The following is a 26,303-nucleotide window of genomic DNA, read 5'->3' on the forward strand; positions in this document are numbered from 1 at the left end:
TTGTACACCCATGTGCATATAGCGGCCTTATTCACAATAGGCAAAAGGTGGCGGCAGCCCCACTGTGAATGAACGGATACACAAAGTGGTGTGTAACAGGAAATTCTGATACATGCCACAGAATGGATGGCCCCTGAGGACATTATGTGAAAGGATATTATGCTAAGTGAGGACACGTGCTGTGTGATGCCACTTACATGGGTCCAGGGTAGGCGATAACGAGTGACCAAGTAGAATGGTGGTTGCCGGGAGCTAGTTGGACGAGAGAGATGGGGAAATGTTTACTGGGTATAGGGGTTCAGTTTTGCAAGATGAAAAAGTTCTGGGTAATTGTGTTAACCAGTGTCATCCCAATAAATTCACTGAAAATGAAAAGAAAATTCTGGAGATGGGTTGTAGAACAATGAATATACCTAACACTTTAACATTATTGAATCATTACTTAAAAATGGTTAGGATGGTTAAGTTTTGTTATGTATTTCATCACAATTAAAAGTGTTTTAAAAGATTTGGCAACAGCAGTTTGTTTTTTACTACTTATTTTTCAGAATTCAAGTTTTTTGGAGATACACTAAACTGTGTGGAAGTGTGGAGATGTGCTGGCCATGTTCAAAAAGACCTGACTAGTTAGTTCTTAACACAACAGTGTTTTAAAATGTAGAATTGAAGATGTTATACTTTCTTTAATAAAAATCAAAAGTATTTAACTTAAAATTTTTTTTCATGGATATTAAGGAATGTACCATTAAGCTTTTTTCACCTTTTACTATTTTTATTTAAAAAAAATATAACTAAATGTTGTCTCCTGTAATGTTGCTGTATTAAGGTAAATCTGTAAAGGGTTAAAGGTTGTTTGCAGACTGTCATGACAATGAAAAAGACTTAATAAATAAAGATTTGTCTATGATAAAAAGATAAGCTGGTCTCTATGTCTTTATGCACAGCCCTTTAATTCTGTATTTACTGAAGGGTATTTCATTTGGGGGTTCCTTCCTTAAGTGATCATACTTCCCCTACTTTGAAATGGCACAGTAAAAGTTTCGTGGGAACAAAATAAACAACAGCTGTCTGTTTCTTACATTTTAGCCCACAGCTCCATGCTAAAATAAATCCTAGGAAAGAAATTCATTTGCATGAAAACTCCTTTGACTGATAATACTCCCCAACTTTCCCTTACAGCTTCGTGTACAGTGTCCTGTGTTCGTTCCATATATGACAGCTGCTTGTGTTAACATTTAGTGCTCATACAGGTACTTTTATTTGTATATAATTAGGTCTTCAGCATCTCATCTTACATTATTCCCGCAGTAGCAGTTTCCTGGTATTACATTAATGAGATTAATAAGAAAACAAAGGAAATAAAGGTAAAAGCATAAATTAATTAATTAAAAATACAGGGCTCAGTGAAAATCCACACCTGGCTCTTAAGTAAGACCCACCAAATAGACAAATGTCTGGCAAACTTTGAGTGGCTGGGAGATCAGCTGTCCCCAGTCTACTACCTTAGAAATATAGGGGCCTAAAATTTTAAGACCAGTGTACTTAACATTATTTTAGCAAGTAGGAATTCAAAAGCTTGACTATATTTTCCCAGCTTACTCAAATTAACTCAGGTCATTAACCTGAATAGACAAAACAGGAGAAGAAACATGAAAGGTAATCGGACACCTTCACCAAGCTAGCAAGTCCTGCATACCAGAACATTAAAAAAGGTGAGTTTTTCAAAGCTCAGTTTGTAAAGCTAGTGTAACTGGTATCAAAACGGAAAAACAGCATTAAATCAAGCCATTGTCCCTTTGATACCTAAATAAAATCTCTAGAAAATAATAGCAATCCGAATGTTGCAGTGGAATAAAATGCAAACACCAGAAAGAATGAGGCAGTTCTATCGTTACAGATGTGCAGCCCAGGCTCATACTGCCTCAGTGGTCCAAGGAGCCGCCGGAAGTAATCCTCATTTGAGGAGCTTCTTTTGCTGACTGCTAATGTCCCCCAGAAGCCTGGCAAATGCAAATAAATCCCCTCCAGAGGGAGGTACCTACGCACTAGACCAAAATAATGAAATCTCCACAAATAATTCTTTTAAACCCTCACCTGTGGACATCCACATTGATTTTAGAGAGGGGAAGGGAGGGAGAGAAACATGGATGAGAGAAACATTGATCAGTTGCCTCTTGTAGGAGCTCGGGTGGTGGATGGAGCCTGCAACCAAGGCCAAAGTCCTGACCAGGACTCCAATCTGCCACCTTTCGGTTTAGTAAGCAAACAGCAACAGCCTCTAGGTTAAACGCTGTCTGGGCACAGAGAAGAAAGGGTGATATTTTATTCCACACCTGTTTCGGTTTATGCCATGGGTATGTATCACCTTTTCAGAAACATATATAAAAGTGTTACCAAAAAAATACATCTTTTATATTTACTTGCATGTATTAACTTAGTATTTTCTTGTAAGAGTACGAATTTCCTGAGACATGTAAAGAAAATGTAGAACTTATTTCTTCATTTCAATCTTACCTATCTTAACGCTGAGGACAGGACACCATTTCCAAATATATTCATATGTTGAACAAAGCCCACCAGTCTAATGGAGACTGTGATCATCTCTAATATTGTCTTCTGCAACCTTCCACACATTTGTGCCAGGAGAAAGGTGGTATAAAAAAAAGTGGTGTTCGTTCAATAAGTGCTTGATGACTTTAATTAAGGTGATAAGTATTTTGTCCTTTTCATTCCAACCTGGTAAAGCTTTTGGATTTTAAATACTTTTTTTTGCTTTGTATTCCTTGACTAATTTCTTCCCCAAAATAATCAAGCCTTTTATACTAGAATTTATTAAGACAAATGGAGTTAAATACTTGTTTACATTCATTTTCATCAATCATTGCTGTGACAAACTTCAAACATTCCAATATATTATAAAGTCACTCTAATTCTTCACTCTTTTTAAAAATAGAATTTCAAGATTCTTTAAAAACTGGAAATCCATTGTTTCTTTCATATTCAATTTCCTTTAACAGAAATTCTTTACTTATTTTGTCAACTTCGTGTTGAGAGAACAGATTGACTCCAGGAATAAAAAAATTGTCAAGATGCTCCTCCCTGAGGTGCTGAAGGAACGCCTCCAGACACCGATCAAAGCAGAGATCCACGTCCCCGGGCTGCCACTGGCTGTCATCTGGGTACTCGGTGCAAGTGTGAAAGAAGGCAGTTTTCACGTGGTAAGAACAGAATTTCTTCAGTTCCCTTCGTTTTTCATGCTTCTTTTTCAATTGTTCTAAAAGATACTTCATTAGTTTTAAACAATCTTTCCTGTTGAATAAAAAAAGAAAACCATTGACTTTTACTTATTTACAATGTCCTTCATTCCACGAAGAGCTTTAAGCATCTTCCAGGAAGATACAAGAAACAATGCAGATAGTATAATACATATAAAGACACAAAAAATGAAAAAATATAGAAATAATTAGAGTTACTTTATCTAAAACCTATTTTTTTCCATTATATACTTCAAAGTTTCTCAAACATATTTTTTTCTTTCCTCTTCCCCATTCCTAACTTAAATATTTTATTGAATCAGAATTAATTCAACTGTGAAACTGGCAGATATTTGAATTATTCAGCCAAGGATTTTGCTTTGTTAGGTCACAAATATTTACATTACCCATCCAGGCAGGTATTTAGTAATTGGCAAAATTTAGTGTTTTCAAAAATATGTAAGCACATCAGCAAACATCTTTCTCACTGCTGGCTCCAAGGCCTGCACGCGGGGCCTTGAAGAGCCTCCTGTGCCTGCTTGTTGGACATTCTTGCTCTGACCTTTTTATTTTTAAATAAAAAAATAGTGTATTGATTATTACAACATTTTTAACAAGGTATTTAAATTATATTTATTTATTAGCAATATTTTAATTGTTGTTCAAGTACAGTTGTCTCCATTTCCCCTCGCCCATCCCCCACCTCTCCCATCCCCCACCTCCCACCCTAGATCTACCCCCCTTTGGCTTTGTCCGTGTGTCCTTTGTACATGTTCCTTGATGACCCCTCCCCTATTTTCCCCCCACTATCCCCTCCCTCCTCCCCTCTGGTCACTGTCAGTCTGTTCTTTATTTCAATGTCTCTGGTTATATTTTGCTTGCTTGTTTTTTTGATTAGGTCCCACTTATGGGTGAGATCATACGGTATTTGTCTTTCACTGCCTGGCTTACTTCACTTAGCAAAATGCTCTGGCCTTTTAACTTTTGTGACCATTATACTGGGCAACCTGAGAAACTCAAATGAACAATTCCCTTTCACTCTCCCTTCTTTATGGTGTGTATGCTACCAAGAAAAATAACTGACTGTCTCTCAGTGTTGTTTCAAATTTAGCCAGTCAGTCCTGGCCTTCAGTGTAGTCAAACCACCTCAACGCAAGCACCAGGATCCACAAGAGTGAACCTCTGCTGCCCTCCTGTTACATGACATTAACATTCATTACGTTGAAGCAACCAGAATACTGAGACACAACCAGCTGTCATGGCTACTCATGGCTGGTGTTCACACCTTCTTCTTCTGTCCTCTATATACATCCATCTGATCCAAGTTCAGGACTATGGTCCCTGGCCTTGACTTCTAACAACACTCTCCCTAGGTCCGTTGGAGCTGGCTTCCCTGGTTTCACGTGCACCCTTTAGATAATACTCCATGTCGGTCCAGCTGTGAACTCACCCCAGGAGTCACCCAGCCACGATCATCTTTAGGTCCGAATTATGGAGTCAATTAAAAAAAACATTCCATACATAAGCCCTCATTGAACAAAATAAGGAGTTACCTGCAACATCTCACTCCATTCGTTTCACAGCATGTTTTAGATTGTCCATGATTTTTCAAAATGTCCTTTTCAATGTGAGAGAAGGATAGCCGCCAGGTGTCCTCTTAATTTCCAAAAGAAAAACAGAAAAGCACTTTATGGAAAATGTCCACATACAAACAACACAATATATAATGACTTCGTTCATTAAAATAGTCTCAAAAATTTTTAGAGGAGAGTCTCAAGGAACTGAATAGATAAATAATGTAATTACATTTTAAAATAACTCATTTGAAGCAAACAATGGACTGAGATAAGAAAAAGTGGTGGGAGGAGCTTCCTATAGTTACCCAGGTAAGATATATCACCTTCTACACATTGCAAAAATCAGCTTGTTAATATTTTGTTTCAATAATAATTTGAATCAATTGATTCAAACCATTTAAACCATCCTTTCCAGGTTTTGGTGTCCATGTAAAATGAATTAGGAGACACTTCGGTCCCTTGGGAGAGTTTCTGCGAGAACAGATTTCCCCCTCCCCGACGTTTCACCATGACTAGCTCTTTGAAGCTCTGGCCATCCTGCAACCTAGGTGGTTTTACACCAGAAATGCATGATTGATTTATAATCTAAAAATGAGTATAATCTGTCACATTAATGGATGGAGGAGACACATGATCATCTCAACAAAGCAGAACATGCAGGTAAGGAAATTTAACATTTATTTATCATTTTTTAAAAAGTCTCAGCTATTTAAATCTGCATGGAAATTTAATCTGCTGGAAGACAGATTAAAAAAGAACACAGCAACATGGTAATGTAAAGTAAACCACTGAGGTTTTTCCCTTTGAAATCAGGAAGGCGGGGTGTCTGCTATTCCTCTTTCTGTTCAACTGGCTGTCCTAGGGAGCATAACATGGGGTATCGCACTGGAAAGAGGGAAACAAAGCTCTCATTACTGAGAGATGATAGAACTGTGTATGAAGAAAATAAAAGGAAGCTAGGTGACAGGTATGTGTGAGTTCAGTGCATTCTTCAGTCTACAGCCCTGGTGGGGGGCGGGAGGCACGAGGGTGTCCATTGGTTGGAGCCTTGGCCCCTCCAACTGAAGGCTGAGGTCCCATCCCCAGTCAGGACACACACCCAGGTCGCAGGTTTGATCCCCGGTAGGGGTGTGTACAGGAGGTGACCAATCATATCGATGTTTGTCTCTCTCTCCCCTTACCTCTCTAAAATCAGTAAGCATATCCTCTGTGAGGGTTAAAAAAATTCTTCAGTCTACTTTCCTATTGGTTGAAAATTTTAATCCTAAGAAGTTACAGTTGTCTATGAGTAAATCTAAGAAAAGAGGCACAAAACTTCTGTGGAGAAAACGCTAAAACTTCACTGAGAAGTATTAGAGGAAATCTAAATATTGAGTTGGCCAAAAAAAAATCCATTTAGTTTTTCCGGTAAAATAAAAGACACATTTTTTACTTTCAAAAGTAACTTTACTGATTTGGATATTTTGGGTATGTTGGCTACCTCCCACTATTAGCTTTTAGTGGGTAGAGGCCAGGGTGCTGCTAAACATCCTCCAATGCATAAGACAGTCCCCCAGCAAAGAATTATTTGGCCAAAATGTCAATAGTACCAAGAAACTTCACAAACCAATTCTGACACGTTTGATCAGTCACAGCACCTTCTCCATATACTGCACAAATCTTTCTTTGCATTTCAGTTGCATTTTTACCTTTCTTGAAATAATAAAGCATAATACATTGAAAGTGCTGCATATTTTATTCCACTTTCAATATTAAAATCACTGCGCAATGCCCTGGCTGGCATGGCTCAGTGGGTCAAGTACTGGCCTGAGAACTGAACAGTCACCAATTTTTGATTCCTAGTCAGAGCAGATGCCTGGGTTTCAGGCCAGGTCTCTGGTAGGGGGTATGCAAGAGACAACTAATTGGAGTTTCTCTCCCTCCTACCTCCTCTCTCTAAAATATAAATAAAACCTTTACATATGAAAATAAGAATTTCCCTAGCTGGTATGGCTCAGTGGATTAAGTGTCAGTCTGCGAACCAAAGGGTCACAGGCCAGTCCCCAGTACAGGTACAGGAAGGCAACTACACGTTGATGTTTCTCTCCCTCTCCTTCTCCCTCCATTCCCCTCTCTCTAAAACTAAATAAATAAAATCTTTAAAAAAATTTAAATTAATAAATAAAATAGCCACAGGAAAATTCACCAATTTTCATAAGTTTTTTTAAATTCAAGTTGAAATGAAAGTTATCACAATACTATCTAACAGTATGTTTGGAATGACATTAAAGGCAACTAAGCACTACTAGAGCAACTGTCCAGGAAAAAAACAAACAAACTTTTCCACCAACCCAATAAATGGAGATATGCATCTGACTATGAACTGGAAGACACATTATTATAGATACATCAAATCTTTCCAAACTTATCTACACATTCAATGTACTCTCAATCAAAATTCCAAGTTTCGTGGAACTTGACAATACGATATTAAAATTTTTATGAGAATACAAACTGTCGAAAATATGTAAAACACTCATGAGGAAAGACAAAGCGGGAAAATGTGCCCTACCAGGTATTAAGACTTACAGCATGCTACAGTGTGATGATATAGTGTAGAGAAAGGGTAGGCAAAGACTTTAATAGAACGGAATAAAGAATGTGTAAGAGCTCTACAATACGTGGACAAGGAATACGCGGAAAAGGAGGCCCTGAGCCAGGTGCGCTGCTCACCGCTCCTGTATGAATCCATTTCTGACGTCCACGTATGCCACTCCAGAAGAAGTGAAACGACAGACACGCCAAACAGACAGTGGTTGCCAGGAGTTTGGAATGGGAAGGGTTGCATAAGTGAAGCACAGGAGACTTTTTAGGGCACTGAAACTACCGTGTAAGGGTAGATACGTGATACAGTGCATTTGTCAAAACCCACAGAACTCTGTAGCAGAAAGAATGAACCTTAGTGTATGTAAACTTATAAAAATGATGTCGGAGGTCAAGGGATCCCAGGAAATATGCAGACCATGAAAAGGGACTGTAACTGCATTTCAGATGTATAAACAACCTTCCTGAATGGGGCAGGGGCAAGAGGTGCTGACCTGAATGAGTCTGGAAATGGGGTAAGACTGAAGGCCAAAAACTGTGCGTCTGCACTGCACTGAAATCGATACCTGTTTCCAGGGAGCAATGGCTTTACAGTTGGAAACACCTACATGTGTGTGTGTGAGAACTGGACAATTAAGTAAATAGGTGGCGGATGGGGAGTCAGGTGTTTTACTGTTGGAATGAGAGGTGCCAGACAGCAGGGACAGAAGGATGACCCATGTGGTAATGGAATCTAATTAGACAGTATGAACTCATGCATAATAATATAGACAACAGGTAGATACACATACAATATTTAGAGATAGGGTTTAGAGTGGGGTTAGTACACATACATGTATTTCCTTGTTCCTTCAGCCGAGAGGACTGACACCCTATCAATAGAATGTACATATACAGCACCCAGTTCGTGGTTTCTAGTTCATTCTCCAATATAAGGATCCAGGACTCCATGGAGAAATGGCTGATTCTAGGACTGATACAGGAAATACACAAGATGTGCCTGAAGTATCTTGAACAGCCAGAAAGTGAGTGAGTGCTAAAAACAAACCCACCCCCATGATTTGGGGGCATGGCCAAAGGCCATAGGGAACCAAGGGAAAAAAGTTCCCGAAGGCCAAAGCTGGAACTATCAAAGCAATAAAATTAATAAAGTGGTACTGCATTATAGCCCAAAGTATAAAACAAGTATAAAACAAATTCATAAATTCTATGAATCTATGTTGACATAAGTGATTAAGTAAATTGATAAAAGGGGAAGAAGACACAAATCTTCCATGCAGAATTCCAAATACTCTGCTCTTAATGAGGTGGAGCACAATCCCCCCTCCTTAAGTGTGAGCTGTGCAAAGTGACAGCCTTCCAAACAGTACAATATGAAAAGGAGGGAAACGAGTAACTTAACAGTGCAGAAACCTGACAAACACGACCTCAGCCAACTGATCAAGGTCATCGTGGACAGTGCTTAGTCACGTTCCTGGCACGTTTCCTCAATATGGTGTGATGACAACAGTACTTTACCGCTCTGGTCAAAACCCAGAGCTCCCGTCTAATCGTAACGAAAACCTCAGGCACGTGCCGTTAGAGGGGCATATGCTACAAAAGGCCTGACGAGGACGCCTCAACCTGCCAAGGCCTTCAAAAACAAGGCAAGGCTGAGAAAGTGTTCCAGTCAACAGGAGCCTAAGGGGACATGATGATGAAATGTAATGCGGTGTCCTAGATGGGGCCCTGAAACAGAACAAGGATATACGTGAAAACTACGAAATGTGAATAAAGCACCATTTGGGGAGGCTTGGTAACTAGCCAAAGATCACACAGCTGGTAAGAGAGGTCTCAGGACCCAGATCCAGAGCAGTCTGACTCCAAGGCCAGCGCTGCCTTTCTTTATCACTACTGCCCTTGTATATTAACATCAACAACATTTTTTAGGTCTTTAAAGAAATTCACTGTCACATTCAAGATACCTTGAAAATGGTCTTCTTCCTTTGCATGCTTGGGTACCAGATAAAATGGCTGCAGTCTTAGATCTCTCCTAACTTTCCTTCCAAGCCAGCCTTGGATGCGCAGGCCTTCCCCGGTGCTCGCGGGCCAGCTGCCTGTCACTTGCAAAGCCAAGATTATATCCACAGATATAGCATCCACAGATTCTTTAGGTTTTCTAATAAGAAGAGTTACAGCAGGACACCCTTTCTTCTTCCTCTCCATTATGACATTTAGATCTGTTTAAATATATAAAAGAAAAAAAGGGTTTATCAATCTAATGTTCTTGAAAATATAGGAAAAATAATAAAACTTTAATTGGAGATCTATAGAGTGTTAAGGTGAAAATTAGTTTGAAACCAGAAACTGACCCTCAAGGCCAGGTGGTTCACTGGTTTACCCAACACTCGCCAGCACTGTCATGGCGGGAGGCCCCACCGAGCACCTGTCTAGCATACGTGACGGGAACGCCGGAAGAGTCTGGGCTCTGGGAGTGCTCTAATTAAATTTTCATTTAAACTGCTGAGTGGCAGTTTGGAGGGAAGCCTGGAAAAGAGGCCAGATGGGCAGCAGGAAGGCACAAGGTGATCAAGAAGACCACAGAGGAAAACATGAGGGAGGGAAAAAAAGACCACAGCCATGGTCGCCCAAGAGCCTGGGAGCCTGTGGCGGCACAGAGCCAGGGAGCGTGAAGCGCAGGGAACGATGCCCGTTCACTGCGGTGTGACTCACCACAGGCAATAATGGCAACCACCTCGGAGCCCATCCATGGGTGAATGGGGAAAGACATTGTGGAAGGGGGGTACGATGGAGGGTGGGAGGTGGGGATCTGTGGGCTGGGGGGAGTGGTGGGAGGGAAATGGAGACAACTGTACTTGAAAAACAACTTTTTAAAGTAAAAAAAAAAAACTAATGAAAAAAAGAAACTGGAATATACAGGCACACCTTGTAGATATGCAGACCATTGCAATAAAGTAAATATTGCAATAAAGCAAGTCACATGAATTTTTTGGTTTCCCAAAATTAGAAGCAAAATAGAAGTTATCTGTATACTATACTGTAGTCTATTAAATGTGCACAAGCATTATGTCTAAAAAATAATGTACATGCCTTAATTAAACACTTTATTGCTAAACACTGCTAAAGCATCGTCTGAGCATGTTGGAAAAATAGCACCAACAGACTTGCTTGGTGCAGGGCTGCCACAAACCTTCAATTTGTAAAAACGCATGATCTGAAGTGAAATAAACAGAAGAGGAATAAGCTGAGGTATGCCCGTGTGCACAGTGGAGCAGTATTCAGCCTTCACATAGAAAGAGATCCTGGCATTTGTGACAACATGGATGAACCTGGAGAAAATAAGCCAAACACAGAAAGGCAAACGTTGCGTGACCTCACTTATACGTGAAATCTAAAAAAGTAGAAAACACAGAAGCAGAGAGTGGCATGGTGGTTTACAGAGGTGGGGCGGTGGGGGAAATGGGAGATGTTGATCGAAGGCAACAAAGGGGCAGGTAGGTAGGTGAGTCCAGACATCCAATGCACAGCATGATGCCTGGCATTAACACTACATTCGCACACTGGAGGCAGCACAGAATTAAATACTGCGCTAAGAGAGTAGGTTTCAGGTACTCTCACCACACCCAAAAGAGCTAACTATATGTGAGATGGCGTGTTCATTGGCCTGTCTGTAGAAATCATTTCACTATGTGTATGTATATTAAAACATCACGTTGCACGTACTAAATATATAGGGTTTTTATTTTTTTAAGACATAGGAAGCAGAAATGAGGGCAATTAAAGAGATTCAAGTCAGCAGCACTGGTAAACGGACTGAACCTAGGAGACAAGGGAGAAGGCAGGAGACCTGGGACACCACCGCAGGGTTGCAGCTCTGGGAAGGACTGGAGCTTCTCCCATTCTGCAATACAGACTGAGCAGGAAGAAGAGCAGTTGAGCTTCATTTCAGACACACTAAGTTCCACATGCTAGGGGGCCCCCAAGCGGAGGTGGCCACAGGGCAAGTAGTTATGGTGGTCAGAAATTCGGGAAAGACCTCCAGATGACAGATACGGGCTTTGGGATTAGGGGGTGTACAAGCAATAGCTAAAGACTCTCCCAGATAAGACTTCTGGATGAAACCACAGTGAGAAAGAGGATAGATCACCAAGGAGAAAATCCTACAGAACGCTCTCATTTTCTCATCATAAATCTGCAAACCTACTCTCATCTTACCCATTATACCCTTCTTCCTCCTATGACCACCTAGGAAGTGTCCGTTCATCTTTCAAAGTCCACCCTGCAGAGGGCCTGTGGATCCTTGCTTCTTCAGGCATCTTACCCCCTCAATCGTTCCCACTCCTGCATCAGCGGACTCCCCTGCCCGGCGGGATCATTCCTAACCCCACACGAAGGGTTTCAGTGCTTCTCATTCTACAATATTCCTCTCCTTTACTCTACATCAGCCTCATCCCCATACTGACCCATCTCTCTACTTCCTCCTCAGCCAAAACCTTCTAGAATTGCCTACACATGCTGACTCTATTGCATCCCTACCCTCTTCCTCCTGTGTGCTCATGATCCCCCTGAAACCGCTAAGTCGAAGTTCCCAGCAATCCCACAAAACCAAAGGCCAAATCCAATGGTTTCCTGAATGCCCGCAGCATTCTAAACACTGACCACTCCTCCTGTAGACAATCGTCTCACCTGGCTCCTTCTCTGCCCCGCAACTTCGCATGGGATCCCTCTCCTACCCTTCTACTTCACATTCCAGACTCTCCCATCCTGATCTCTCTCAGCCTGCTATACTTTTTCCCCACAGGACTTAACTACTTAGATTTCAAGTACGCAAGATAATTATGTTTTCCATTTGTTATTAATTACATATCTGCCCTCATGTAATTATGTAAGTATAGAGGGGTAAGGGTCTTATTCTATTTGTTTGTTAATATATTCCAAACATCTAGACCCCTGTCACAGTACATAATCAGTGAATATTGATTAATGAATAAATTAATCTATACTCTCTGCCTAAGCCATCTCATCCATTCCCAACACCACATACATGTTGACATGCAGCCCAAATGGATCCCCTGAACTCCAAACCCATGTCCAAATACATTCTTGACACATTCACTTGAACATATCGCAGGAGTCTCTAACTTTTTTTTTAACTTTTTTTTATTGATTATGCCATTACATTTGCTCTATTCCCCCCTCCGTTCCCCTCCACCCTGCATACCCCTCCCCCACCATTTCCCCCTTTAGTTCATGAACACGTGTCTCAAATTCTTTAGACTCTGTATTTCCCCTACTATTCTTGCCCTCCCCCCTATCTATCTTCTATCTACTGTCTATGCTACTTATTTTCTGTACCTTCTCCCCCCTTCCCCTCCTCCCACTCCCCTGTTGCTAACCCTCCATGAGATCTTCATTTCTATGGTTCTGCTCCTGATCTAGCTGTCCTCTTAGTTTGCTTTTGTTTTAGGTGTGGTTCTTAATAACTGTGAGTTTGCTGTCCTTTCACTGTTCATCTTTTTGATCTTCTTTTTCTTAGGTAAGTCCCTTTAACATTTCATATAATAAGGGCTTGGTGATGATGAACTCCTTGAATTTGGTCTTATCTGAGAAGCACTTTATCTGTCCTTCCATTCTAAATGAAAGTTTTGCTGGGTAGAGCAATCTTGGTTGTAGATCTTTGGTTTTCATGACTTGGAATACCTCTTTCCAGCCCCTTCTTGCCTGTAAGGTCTCTTTTGAGAAATCAGCTGACAGTCTGATGGGAACTCCTTTGTAGGTGACTGTCCCCTTAGCTCTTGCTGCCTCTAGGATTCTCTCCTTCATTTTAATCTTGGCTAATGTAATGATGATGTGCCTTGGTGTGTTCCTTCTTGAGTCCAACTTCTTTGGGACTCTCTGAGCTTCCTGGATTTCTTGGAAGTCTATTTCCTTTGCCATCTTGGGGAAATTCTCCTTTATTATTTGTTCAAATAAGTTTTCCACTGGTGGCTGTGCCTTTCCCCCTCTGGTACCCCTATAATTCGGATGTTGGCACGTTTAAAGATGTCCTGGAGGTTCCTAAGCTTCTCCTCATTTTTCTGAATTCTTATTTCTTCATTCCTTTCTGTTTGATCATTGTTTTCTTCCTTCTGGTCCACTCCCTTGATTTGAGTCCCAATTTTCTTTCCATTACTATTGGTATCCTTTGTATCACCATTCATTTCAATTAGTTTAGCTTCCATATGTTTCTCTAATTTGTGACTAAAATCCACCAGTTCTGTAAGGATCCTGATAACCAGTGTTTTGAACTGTGCATCTGAAAGACTGGCTATTTCTTCATCACTTAGGTCTATCAGTTCTGGGGCTCTGAGTTGTCCTAGAGCCATTTTTGGTCTATTCGTGCTGTTAAGTGAGCGGAGCGAAGCCTTAGTTGTTTACCAGGACGGGAGACCCAGGTCGCTGGTTTGTGACGCTGTGTGTGGGGGCGTGGTCAGAGAGGGAGCACTGCCTGTCCTCTCCGCTAGCCCAGCGCATCCAGTCACTCCACACGCCTGGGGCTTGTTTATCCAATCGGAATTGTGCTCACTGGTTTCTCCGCACGTAAATGCGCGCGACCGACCGACCCACTGCGCCTCTTCCCTGTGCTCTCCGGCAGCCAGCTCGCTCGCGATCAGCGTCCTCGATTGCCTGCGCGCACCGCGCACCGGCCCGGGAATTTTTTCTTGCTAACCTGCTCCGCTGCTGGCCTCGCTCCTCGTACCAGTCCAGCTGAGTATCTAGTTGTCCTTTGGACTCTGTATTGTCGATTTTCCATGTGGCTTGGTTGTGACTGCTGTTAAAAATAGTTGTTCTTAGATTTGGTTGTGCACAGAGGCGAGGTGCGTCTCCATCTTGGCGGAAGTCCAGGAGTCTCTAACTTAACATAGCCAAAGCCTAGACTTCATTTATTCCCCAAAATGTGTTCCTCCTCCACCCCTCCACGGTGAATGACACAGTGTACACAGGTGCTCCATCCAGACACCTGGGACCCCTTTCCATTCCCCACTCCCCTCACCCCTGCACTTAGTCCACAAGGAAGCACCGCCACACCTGGGCTGAGTCTGCTTCCCTCCAGCCCCGTCACCCCACCCCACCCCACCTACATCTTTCATTTGAACTATCACAGTATTTTCCTTTCTAATCTCCTTATTTGCTTTCTTATAATATCTTCTCCTTAGAAGCCACAGTCAAGTTTTAAAAATACAAAGCCAATCATTATTTTGTTATTACAACCTGGCTTCTCAATGAACATGTAATGTTCTCCCGTCCAGGATCTACAAGTCCAGCCAAAGGTAGATATTTTTTCTAACTGCTTATTATATTTTCTTAAATAACAAATCCTGATTAAACCTGGTCCCTGGACTCCTCTTCAACTTCATTTCACATCCTCCTCCCCTTGTTCACTTGGGCCTCTCTGTGCTTCCTGAGCTCGCCAACCTCTCTGCTGACTCGGGGCCTTGCTCCTCCACTCAAATTTCTCCCACTTCTCCCAGTTCATTCCCTTCAGAGAGCTGACTGCAGTTTGTATGTACAAGTTTTGGGCTTCCAGAGGGGATGCCGTGATTTCATTCAGCCACATGTGCTCTGTGAATATTCTCAATGGGGACCAAAACGGAGCCAGTCAACACTGTAAAAGAACACCCAAAATATGTAGTGGAATAAAATCAAGAGCAAAGAGTTGTTGCTAGGAGGCAGTAGTCAACAGTGTGTCACACGGAGGTCAACAAAAATAGGAGAGGAGCATACACTGGCAATTAGTAGGTATGATTTGAACTTTAAGAATCAAAAGTCAAAAATCTTACCTTCAATGTTTTTGATTTCCTCCTTAATGATTTGCCTGAACTTAGACAGCATCTTTGAAGCTGATAACATTTCATTTTCTACAAACTGACTCAGAGGATTTCCTTTGGGATTTCTTTTGAACTTCACAAAGTAATGGGCAGCACTGCTGCGATATTCTTTCAGCTCAATTCTGGGGACATCCAGTTTGAACATAATATCAAATTCATTAGGAGAAGAAACCTAAGAAGAAGTAAAAACAGCAGTGAAATGTTTGCTTGTGAAAATTTTGCAGCAACTACAATTCTCTTAAAATTTTTCAAAGCAAGACTCCTACTATTTTGCCCTTTGGGAATGGGGCTAGTGGAGCTGGGAGAGTAGTATTGATTTTAGTTGGTAGGTTCTCTACTCATTGTTTTTTTCAGCATGAGTACACATGATTTTTGTCATTTAAAACAGTTTTAAAGGATATGATGTAAGCTTTTAAAAACTGTACTGGTTTGATTCTGAGTTGAAGGCTTTATAGTATTAAAGACCACTAAGGTGCTGGCTTCTACATCGCGAGACACACACTGTGGTCACCCTTTCATCACAATGGTCTCAAAGACATGTGTCCTCACCTAGTGGCCATGGCACAGGGGCCACCTTCTTGTATTGACTGGTCATCCCAATGGGTGGGAGCTCCAAGTCTTGTACATTATTAGTGTCTTAGGACCACAGCATTGGTACGACCTTCAAAGAACCTTTTCCATTATCACAATAACAACAATTAAAGCAATCCTAATAAATGCTTGTCTTTCCTACATAAAAACACTGCAAGTCTTTACCTAGGTAGGAGTGTGTTTCACATGCAGCTACTGACTGCACTGTTCAACACGGCACCTGGTAGCCTTCTGTCTACGGACTAAATGAAATGTCGCTAGTTCAAACTGAGATGTGCTGCGGTGTATAACTCTCCCCCCAAAACTCATATATTGAGCCCCTAACCCCCAATGTGTTTGCACTTGGAAACAGAACTTTCAGGATGTAATTAAGGTTAAATGAGATCATGCACCACCCTGATGGCTGCGTGAACCCTGCCTGCCCCACCACAAAGGTCCACAGGCCCCAAGCAGGTGGTGGCTGCCCTCAGTGCACACTGAGGCTTTTGTTGAGAGGCCTCAGGCTCAGCACTGGCGCCAAATCTAAATCTGCATTAACCTGGTAAACACCGCTGACCCCAGCCTGGTGTCTCCAGGAGACCCTGCCTCATCCAACTTGAACGCTGCCTAAGGCTTTTCAGCTGCTGAGCCTTACAGGCAGCTGGTAGACGGTGGCAGTATTAAGGTGTCTGGTGCCTTTTGCTGCTGTCCTCCAGGCCCAGTACGGATGGCACTCAGCCTCAGCTCACACTGTGGCCTCTCTCACAGGCATCCAGGCCCAACACAGGCAGCATCTGACACTGGCCCAGTACTGGAGCCCCTCGCAAGAGTCCCCAGAACCAACACACTCGGTGTCAGATTTCAGACCACAACAGAGCACCGCCCCGTACCGTATTTTGCCATGTGTAAAGAGCACATTTTTGCCCAAAATTTTGAGGGAAAACTAAGGATGTGCACTGTACTTGGGTATAATTACATATCATGAGTATAATTACATATAATGAGCACAAAATGGGGGTGCGCATTATACACAGCAAAACACGGAAGCTCCACAAGCAGCACACCAAGGGGTAGTGTCAGCAGCCACCAAACCCTACTGGGCCAAATGCCACTACGTGGGGTCAGCCTCCATACAGTAGCTTGTACATTGGGGTTATGGCCAATCTTCACAGTCAGCCTGAGCGTCCATCCCACCCGCTGATGTACCAACAGCAATCAAGACTCAGCTACCAGGATGGCACACACAACTCACACAGAGCACACTCCTGGACCATCTGGTTCAGGTGACCAGAAAGACTGCTGCTTAAACACTGCAATAGCAATACATATATCAGATAAAGAGACTTTAACACAAAAGCTGTAATAAGAGAGAAGGAAGGACATTACATAATGATAAAGGGACAATCCAAGAGGATATAACCCTTGTAAACATTTAAGAACCCAACATAGGAGCACATAAATATATAAAGCAAATATAGATGGATATAAAGGGAAAAATCAATAGCAATATAGTCATAGTAGGGAACTTCAACACTCCACTGACATCAATGGATAGATCTTCCAGAAAACAATCAACAAGAAAATAGTGGCACATTAGACCAGATAGATTTAATTAATTATCTTCAGGGCACTTAACCCCAAAGAAGCAGAATATGCCATCTTTTGAATTGCACATGGGACATTTTCTAGGCTAGACCACATTGGGACTCAAAACAGTCACAATAAATTTTTAAAAGACTGAAAGTCTATCAAGTATCTTTTCTGACCACAATGGTATAAACTAGAAATCAGTTACAAAAAAAACCCTGAAAAACACACAAACACATCAAGTTAAATAACATGCAACTGAACAATGAAAAGGTTAACAATGAGATGAAGGAAGGAACCAAAAGATACCTTGAGACAAATGAAAACACAATGACCCAAAAACTATGTGACATGGGGAAAGCTGTCCAAAGAGGGAAATTCATAGCAATACAGGCCTACCTCAAGAAGTAATACAAACCTCAAATAAACAATCGAACCTTACACACCTATAGAAACTAGAAAAAGAAAAACAAACAATGCTCAGTCAATAGAAGGTAGGAAATAGTAAAGATCAGAGCAGAAATAAACAAAGTAGAGTCTAAAAAACTATGAAAGATCAATGAAACCAAGAGTTGGTTCTTTGAAAAGATAAACAAGATCGACAAACCTTTAACCAAACTCATCGAGAAAACATTAAGATCATGGGCGCTGGGGCCACCATCTGGTGCAGCAGGAGTAACACAGGAAGGAGCGTGAGAGCTGAGATAGGAAGGGTTCCCTGCTGTTCTCCTTGGGCCCCAAGAGGGCCAGCTGTTCCCTGAAGCACCAAGGGGAGTGCAAGTGAGATAATGCAGGGTTGCCTGGCCCCACCCCCTGGGCTGAAGACACCCCAGTGTGATTGCCACCTGCTTCCTCACCTGCTGAGCGGGAGGGGAGTAGGCCAGGCTCTGTGGCCCCAGCACACAGCCAAGGATAGACACGGAGAGGGGCCATCTCCCTCAGGTTTTTAAACTATTGTGTAAGCTGCAATGGAGTATATACAGGGGGCCTGGAAAATGATCGTCAATGGTTTGAGACTTAAAGACTCAGTGTTTGATGGCTGGAGCTGCAATCGCCCCACAATAGTTCAGCAGTTTGGCTATCAGAGCCAAGCATCAAGACAAGAAACACTAACCATGTTTTCTGGCTGAACGAGCAAAGAACGGGGGTCGATATATGAAATGGTCTGACCTTGCATGACTGCCTTATGAAAACACTCAGGGCGAGTGGCCTGCAACTGAGTGCTGTGCAGTGTTCAGACTTCTCTATGAACACAGGGGTAAAAAAACCACATTTACATTGGAATATTGATGCAGCCTGGTTGATTGGAGAAGAAATTCAAGTAGATTTTCTGGATCATGTTTCCCTCCCAACACACAACTTTGTTCAGAACACCTTCCTGAAGCTCGCCTTCTGTGACATGTAGCAGAAGTTCCTGCTAAATGGATTTCCCCGTCAGACTTGTAGCTACAAATGTCATGAGCACTGTAGCACCAAAACACCTACTACGTTGTGGACTGGGGTAATGTCAGACAACTAATTATTTTCCAAATGCCACAGCTGGCGATAGTGGGTTCTCAGCACTGTCTTCTTTGACAATGCATTGGATTCAAGAATCTACTTCCTGAATGCCCGTTAGTTCCCAGCACAGGTACTCCACACCCCACTTTCACATTCTACACCTGGAGGCCTTCCTCTGAAGACTCCACCTCCCACAGGCAGAGATTGATGTCCACACCTAATGTCCACATGGTCAGCACCACCCTGCTTGTGAACAGCAGGATGATTGAGGATGCAATTCAAAGTCATAGTGAATCAGCCTCACCTTCAGCCTTGTCCACAAGCCCCAACAATCTGAGCCCAAAAGACTCATGACAGCCCAAAACTCTAGTGCCAGCACAGAGAGACTGGGCATCAGGATCTAGGACCCAGGAGAAAAAGAAAATTAGGACTTGTGGACTGAGAGATTCGAGCTATCACTGGGAAACAGAAACCAGTGAAGTGATGCTCTCCACTCAGATTGGGTCAGGCTCCTCTGGGACTGTTTATAAAGGCAACTGGCACAGAGACACTGCAGTAAAGATCCTAAAGGTTGTTGACCCACACCAGAGCAGTACCCGGCCTTCAGGAACAAGGTAGTTGTGCTGTGCAAAACACAGAACGTGAACATCCTGCTCTTCATGGAGTACCTGATGAAGGACAACCTGGCTATTGTGACCCAATGGTGTGAAGCCAGCTGACATCGCCGGATAGACACTTCAGGGAATGGACTATTTGCATGCAAAGAACATTATCCACAGAGACTGGGAGGGGCAAGCCAGGCATCTCTTCTGGAAAACTATCCCAACGCAGTGAAGTGCACAAGAAAAGGAGGTCCCCCACACTCATGTTCCATAGTACCAAAGCATAAAGCCATGATCTCTACAGTCCTTGGCTGTTTGGTGTACTATGTGCAAAACTACCACTTGGGTGTCATACCACCATCTCTGAAGAAAAGTCCTTCCCGTGATAAGCATTCCTCAAAGGAGCTGATATTCAAAATTCAAAATCCACATGTTCTCCCCATCAGGGCTGGTTTGCCTACTTTTATTTTCCCTGAGTGATTTTTCTTGCCCTAAAAATACCTATTTAGTAATCAGCCACGGTCCCATATCATATATTGCCATCAGCAGCCACTGGCTCATGTGGAAAAGGCTCAGCTTGTGAACATGGGGCATGCAGGTGGGGAGCAGGACAAACCAGCATTGTGAATGGCTTCCTTCTCCCAGGGCCAGAAAGGGTAGAAAAGAAGACAACATGAAGTAAGACCCTGTCTTAGTCTAGAAGGTCCTTAGCAGCAGCTTCTCTGGAAAGGGAGTAGAAGGTAGTGCCTGCTGACTCCCCTTCCTCTCCTGGTGGCTTGACAAATACAAAAAATGTTGAGCCGGTGTGGTGCAGAAGGTTGGAGCATCCATTGCCCAGTACAACCAAAAGATTGGGGGTTCGATTCCAGGTCAGGGCACATACCTAGGTTGCAGGTTTGATCCGCAGTCAGGGCACATATAGGAAACGTCTCTTACACTGATGTTTGTGTTTGTCTAAAATCATTAAACATAATTTTTTAAAAGAACTATTCCAAAAAAATTCAAGAGGAGGGAAGGCTCCCAAGCTCATTTTATGAGGTCACCGTTACCCTGATTCTCAAATCAGACAAAGACATCACACACAAAATTATAGGACAATATCCCTGATGAACATAAATGCAAAAATCCTCAACAAAATATTAGCAAACCAAATTCAGCAATACATTAAAAAGATTATTCACCCTTATCAAGTGAGATTTATTCCTGGGGTGTAAAGTTATTTCAATATCCACAAATCAATTAACATGATATACCACATAAACAAAAAAAAGGGTACTAACTGTATGACCATATCAATAAATGCAAAAAAGCATTTGACAAAGTCCAGCATCCATTTATTATTAAAAACTCTGAGCAAAGTGAGAGTAAAGGGAACATACATCAACATAATAAAGGCCCATATATTATAGACCCACAGCTATAATCATACTCAATAGGGAAAGGCTGAAAGCATTTTCCTTAAGATCAAGAACAAGACAAGATTGTCCACTTTCACCACTGCCACTGTTCAGAAAATAAACTCCAATCAGGAACCTACTCCTAAACCTTTGATTTATACTGGAGTGATGGCTTTAATGACAACCACCCACAAACAAATGGAGCTGTGGAATACACACTTAAAAACAGTTATAGCTGATGTGTAGTTAGGAAGCATGCTTTTTAGTATCTGTAGGAGTTTTTCTCTTAAATTTCGTTTAACAACACTCTCTGTGAGCTTCCCATAATATCTCTATAAGAAACTGGCAAGACAGACTTCCAGCCAAGATGGAGGCATAGGTAGACACACTGAGCCTCCTTGCACAACCAAAAGGACAATAATTTAAAAACAAAAACAAGCAGAGCTGACAGAAAATAAAACCGTATGGAAGTCTGACAACCGAGGAGTTGAAGAAGAAACATTCATCCAGACCAGTAGGAGGGGTGGAGATGGGGAGCTGGGTGGAGAGGACTTGTGGCAAGGTCACAGCCGGAGGACCAGGGAGGGCACGGCAGCACCTGGTGGAGCAGATGGTCCCACACTGCTGTGCAGATAAACCAGGAGGAAAAACTAGGGAGCAGGATGGACTGCACAACCCAGGGCCCCAGTGCAAAAAAAATTAAGCCTCAAACTACCAATTGTAAACATTTGTAGGGATTGAGGTGTCAGCAGGAGAAACTCCCAGCCTCACAGGAGAGCTCATTAGAGAGACCCACAAAGTCCTAGAACGTACACAAACCCAGCCCCCCAGGAATCAGTATCAAAAGGGCCTAATTTGCTTGTGGGAAGTGGGGGAGGTGACTGAAACCCAGCAGAGAGCAGGGCAACCACCATTGTTCCCTCTCAGACCCCTCTCCACATACAGGGCCACGACTCAGCCGTGTGGGTTGCCCCACCCTAATGAACACCTAAGGCTCTGCCCCTCACTACATAACAGGTGCGTCAAGACAAAAAAATGGCCCAAACAAAAGAACAGATCAAAACTCCAGAAAAAATACAATCAAGTGATGAAGAGATAGCCAACCTATCAGATGCACAGTTCAAAACACTGGTAATCAGGATGCTCACAGAACTGGTTAAATTTGATCACAAATCAGATTTAAAAAAATGAAGTCTATGCTAAGTGAAGTAAAGGAAAATGTACAGGGAAACAATAGTGATGGAAAGGAAACTGGGACTCAAATCAACAGTGTGAATCAGAAGGAAGAAAGAAATATCCAACCAGAAAAAAATGAAGAAACAAGAATTCAAAACATGAGGAGAGGTTTAGGAACCTCCAGGACATCTTTAAACACTCCAATATCCGAATTATAGGGGTACCAGAAGGGGAAGAGAAACAGCAAGTGGAAATCTTATCTGAACAAATAATAAAGGAGAACTTCCCCAATCTGGCAAAGGAAATAGACTTCCAGGAAATCTAGGAAGCTCAGAGAGTACCAAAGAAGTTGGACCCAAGAAGGAACATACCAAGGCACATCATAATTATATTAGCCAAGATTAAAATGAAGGAGAGAATCCTAGAAGCAGCAAGAGATAAGGGGACAGTCACCTACAAAGGAGTTCCCATCAGACTGTCAGCTGATTTCTCAAAAGAGACCTTACAGGCAAGAAGGGGCTGGAAAGAGGTATTCCAAGTCATGAAAACCAAAGACCTACAACCAAGATTGCTCTACCCAGCAAAGCTTTCATCCAGAATGGAAGGGCAGATAAAGTGCTTCTCAGATAAGGTCAAGTTAAAAGAGTTCATTATCAGCAAGCCATTATTATATGAAATATTAAAGGGATTTACCTAAGAAAAAGAAGATAAAAATATGAACAGTAAAATGACAGCAAACTCATAATTATTAACAACTACACCTAAAACAAAAACAAAAGTAAACTAAGCAAACAGCTAGAACAGGAACAGAACCACAGAAATGGAGATCACATAGAAGGTTATCAACAGGGGTGTGGGAGGAGGAGAGAGGAAGAAAAGATACAGAGAATAAGTAGCATGGATAGTAGGTAGAATACAGACAGGAAAGAATAGTATAGGAAAAGTATAAGCCAAAAACCTTTTATATGTATGACCCATGGACATGAACTAAAGGGGGGGAATGATGGTGGGAGAGGGGAGTACAGGGCAGAGGGGAATAAAGGGGAGGGAAAAATGGGACAACTGTAATGCCATAATCAATAATATATATTTTTGAAAAAAAAAGAAATTGATAAGACAGTGGGTCTGCGAAGTCTGGAGGAAAAGACTGGAAATATTTTTTCTTTGGAGCATATAGGTCCTCATAGAAAAAAAGTTTCTTAGACATATTAAGTTTGTGGATTTTTTCACAGATCACTCCTAATCATCCAAGTCATAATCTGACCAAGAACCACCAACGATATAGCACTGTTAGACAAACACAATACAGGTCTGCTTGCATGAATGAATCTATACATTTGAATTCTTCCAATAGCAGTGTCTTACAGTGGCTAGCAATCAATAAGGGCAGGCTCTATGTTCGTTGGGTGTAGTGATGAATAAACGGACGCACGACTGTTCGTCGTCGTTTTAATCAGAAATGAAGAAGTAGAGTCTGAGTTTCTTCCAAAGGAAAGTGAGGGACAGTGGGAGGTGGGAATATCGGGGAGGCTGGGAGAGGGGCGAGGAAGCTCGGCCGTGCGCCTGGGGCACAGTAGGGGAGGCGATTACCAGCTCACCTTCACTTGCTCGTAGTAGCTCCCAGTACGTAGCAGTTCCACACCTTTGAACTCGGACTGGGAGCTCTGCAGTCTACGTAGCAGGTGGTCCACGACCTCGTTCACGACCTCAGCTGCTGCTGAGATTTCGGAGCGGCTCAGCCTCAACTTACTCAGCACCGCCTTGGGCTTCCAGCTGCAGGGAGCCACCTCCCTCCCGGCGAGACTAGGCGCTGGGACGAGCGGGTGCTGGCAGGGGTCCTCCACAGGCCAGGGCTGGGATTTCTGCTCCCGAGCAGAGCGAGCGCCCCTCTCGCGGCAAGATCCAACCCTGGGAAGGGGCGGCTGCTGGGCCGCCGGTGGCTCAGCCAGAATTGCCTGGCCGTCCAAAAAATCCTCGGCGCTCTGAGGCGCCTTCTTAGTGCGCGCACCCCGTGCGCGTACCTGCGGCATCTTCTGGGGGCCGGGGGCGCTCTTTTTCCGCTGGGATCTCGACGCCCTGGTGGAGCACTTCTGCTCTTCCGGCCGGGCAGCATTGGGGACTACCAGACACTCGCTGGGCTTCGTCGGTGTGGGCTTCGTCGGTGTGGGCTTCGTCGGTGTGGGCTTCGTCGGTGTGGGCTTCGTCGTTGTGGGCTTCTTCCGGGTGGACTCCGTCGGGGTGGGCTTCGTCTGGGCGGGCTTTGTCGGGGCGCCCTTCGTAATCTGCACCATAACCTCGAAGGTGGCAGACGAGGCCTTCGAAGCTGAGCGCGTCGCCTTTCGGGGCTGAGGATCCATGCCTGGCACTCTCTGCTATCCGCTTCGAGACGCCGCGGGAAGAGGAACGAGCAGTCTCGGAAATGAAACTTAAAACTTGAAAGTCTGGCGGGAACACAGCTGACCAGGAAGCACGCAAGAAAGGTGAACCCACGCTGAGAGGTCACGGGGGGCCACGCCCCCACCGCGACTAGACAGATCGCCCGGGCCGAGGAGAGATGCTAATATTCTGCCTCTCCAGTGTCATCTATGCCACTGCCTCAAAAACCTAACCCGGAACAAGCAGGAAACACTCTCAGGAGTATTCACTGCCAGACGCACTTGCTGGCATACTGCCTAAATGAATTTTGGAAATCTACAGGCTTTCTTGTGCATTGAAATTTACAAACTTTTTCAATGTTAAGTTTTAAAAACAAGGGATTTTATTAATGGGAAAAATAAAATGTTCACCTGTTACAACACTGAAAGAGATTAAGATTGATTGTAATTGGAATATTTATTTTTATGGAATAAGTGTTTATTTTTGATTTCTTAAAAGCACACAAAATTTTAAAGAAATTGCATGAAGTTCTTATTTGTGGGTTTTACCCATTGGTTCTCAAAAACTCATAAAAATTATACACTTTAAATAAGCCATGCTGCATCAGCTGTTCAGATTCCAGACTTCTCAATACAGGCTTTCAAAAATCTATGTCTAAAATCGAGTCCTTCATAGTTATACAAATGAGACAGGAACCCCTTGAGTTGAGAATGCCTTGATTACTTCTTAATACCACACGGTTCGGTGAAATTAAATACATTAACATTGCTGTGCAGCCCTCACCACCATCCATCTCTATAACTCTTCATCTCGGACAACTGAAACACTCTACCCATTAAACACTAACATCCCAGTGCTCCCCCTCTCCAGCCCCTAGCACCCTTCCACTTTCTGTCTCTATGAATTGACTGTTCTAGTTACCTCATGGAAGTGGAATTACACAGTCTTTGTAACTGGCTTATTTCACTTCAGATAACGTCCTCAAGGTTTATCCATGTTGCGCATGTGTCAGCCTTCCTTTTTAAGGCTGAATAATAATACCATTCTATGTATGGACCACATTTTATTTCAGTATATTCCAATGGATTAATTGTTTAAAAGGCTTCCCTGAATACAGTAATTTGATATATACCTTTATTTAGGACAAAGAGGTTTTCTTACACCTGGGTAGTTAGCTGTAGTTTGAATTGTGATGCAAGAGATGTACTTTGTAAAATGGAAGGACTGTTGTGTAGTCAGCCTTGTTCGTAAGCCAACCAAGTTCAGGGAAGAGTAAAATCAGGGAAGTTGAAATTTGGAAATCCATTTCCTTAAAACTGCAAATGTAGTTGAGCAGTATTCTGGGATGCCCATGGGTATGCCTGCTCAATTCCAGTCCCCCGCCCCAATTTTAGAGAACAGAGAAGGAAGGAAGAAAGAGAGGGAGAGAAAAATCGATGTTAGACAGAAACATCAATTGGTTGCCTCTCACACGCCTCCAACCGGGGTCCTGGCCCACAACCCAGGCGTGTACTGTGACCAGGAATCCAACTAGTGACCTTTTAGTATGCAGACGACACCCAACCCACTGAACCACACCAGTCAAGGTGTCTGCTCCATTCTGAAGTCCTCTGCTCTATGGTTCTAATTTTTCCTCCAAGGGCTCTAGTTGCTTGTTGTGGAATCCAGGAAATGACTCTGCAGGTAGCTTAATGCTGTCTTCCAGCCATTTCCAAAGTCTTCAAAGGTCCACTGGTATTTGCTTATCCAAAAACATGCAAGCAACAGTCCACTGGGCCAGAATTAAACACCTCTGCTGATGTCCTGTCAAAGG

At 42.8% G+C, this 26,303-nt stretch overlaps 1 protein-coding gene and 1 pseudogene across 2 annotated transcripts; one reads left to right on the forward strand and one right to left on the reverse strand.

Annotated features, from left to right (window-relative positions):
- Window positions 1-640: 640 nt before the first annotated feature.
- On the reverse strand, window positions 641-24,588 carry CGAS (cyclic GMP-AMP synthase). 2 transcript variants are annotated; one of them, XM_037147352.2, is made up of 5 exons: window positions 23,713-24,588; window positions 15,235-15,454; window positions 9,379-9,633; window positions 4,808-4,910; window positions 641-3,309 (listed from the first exon to the last, which is right to left on the reverse strand). In XM_037147352.2, exons 1-5 carry the CDS (start codon window positions 24,469-24,471, stop codon window positions 2,958-2,960), a joined length of 1,689 nt encoding a protein of 562 aa, XP_037003247.2. In that variant the 5' UTR covers window positions 24,472-24,588; the 3' UTR covers window positions 641-2,957. The 2 variants fall into 2 exon arrangements, with proteins under 2 accessions (XP_037003247.2, XP_037003253.2); XM_037147358.2 differs by lacking the exon at window positions 9,379-9,633.
- On the forward strand, window positions 18,408-19,773 carry LOC119050594 (RAF proto-oncogene serine/threonine-protein kinase-like; annotated as a pseudogene).
- Window positions 24,589-26,303: the final 1,715 nt, after the last annotated feature.

This window comes from Artibeus jamaicensis, unplaced genomic scaffold, assembly GCF_021234435.1.
Source record: "Artibeus jamaicensis isolate MK-2021 breed Jamaican fruit bat unplaced genomic scaffold, CSHL_Jam_final contig_1127, whole genome shotgun sequence".
NCBI classification, from domain to species: domain Eukaryota; kingdom Metazoa; phylum Chordata; class Mammalia; order Chiroptera; family Phyllostomidae; genus Artibeus; species Artibeus jamaicensis.

What these genes read in the sequence shown, in the direction of transcription:
- CGAS (XM_037147352.2), bottom strand. Translation starts at nt 24,471, where the DNA reads ATGGATCCTCAGCCCCGAAAGGCGACGCGCTCAGCTTCGAAGGCCTCG. An exon ending in GCTACTACGAGCAAGTGAAG is followed by an intron (nt 15,455 to 23,712) that starts GTGAGCTGGTAA and finishes ACTTCTTCTTAG; the next exon opens with GTTTCTTCTCCTAATGAATT. An exon ending in GGAAATCAAAAACATTGAAG is followed by an intron (nt 9,634 to 15,234) that starts GTAAGATTTTTG and finishes ATATTTAAACAG; the next exon opens with ATCTAAATGTCATAATGGAG.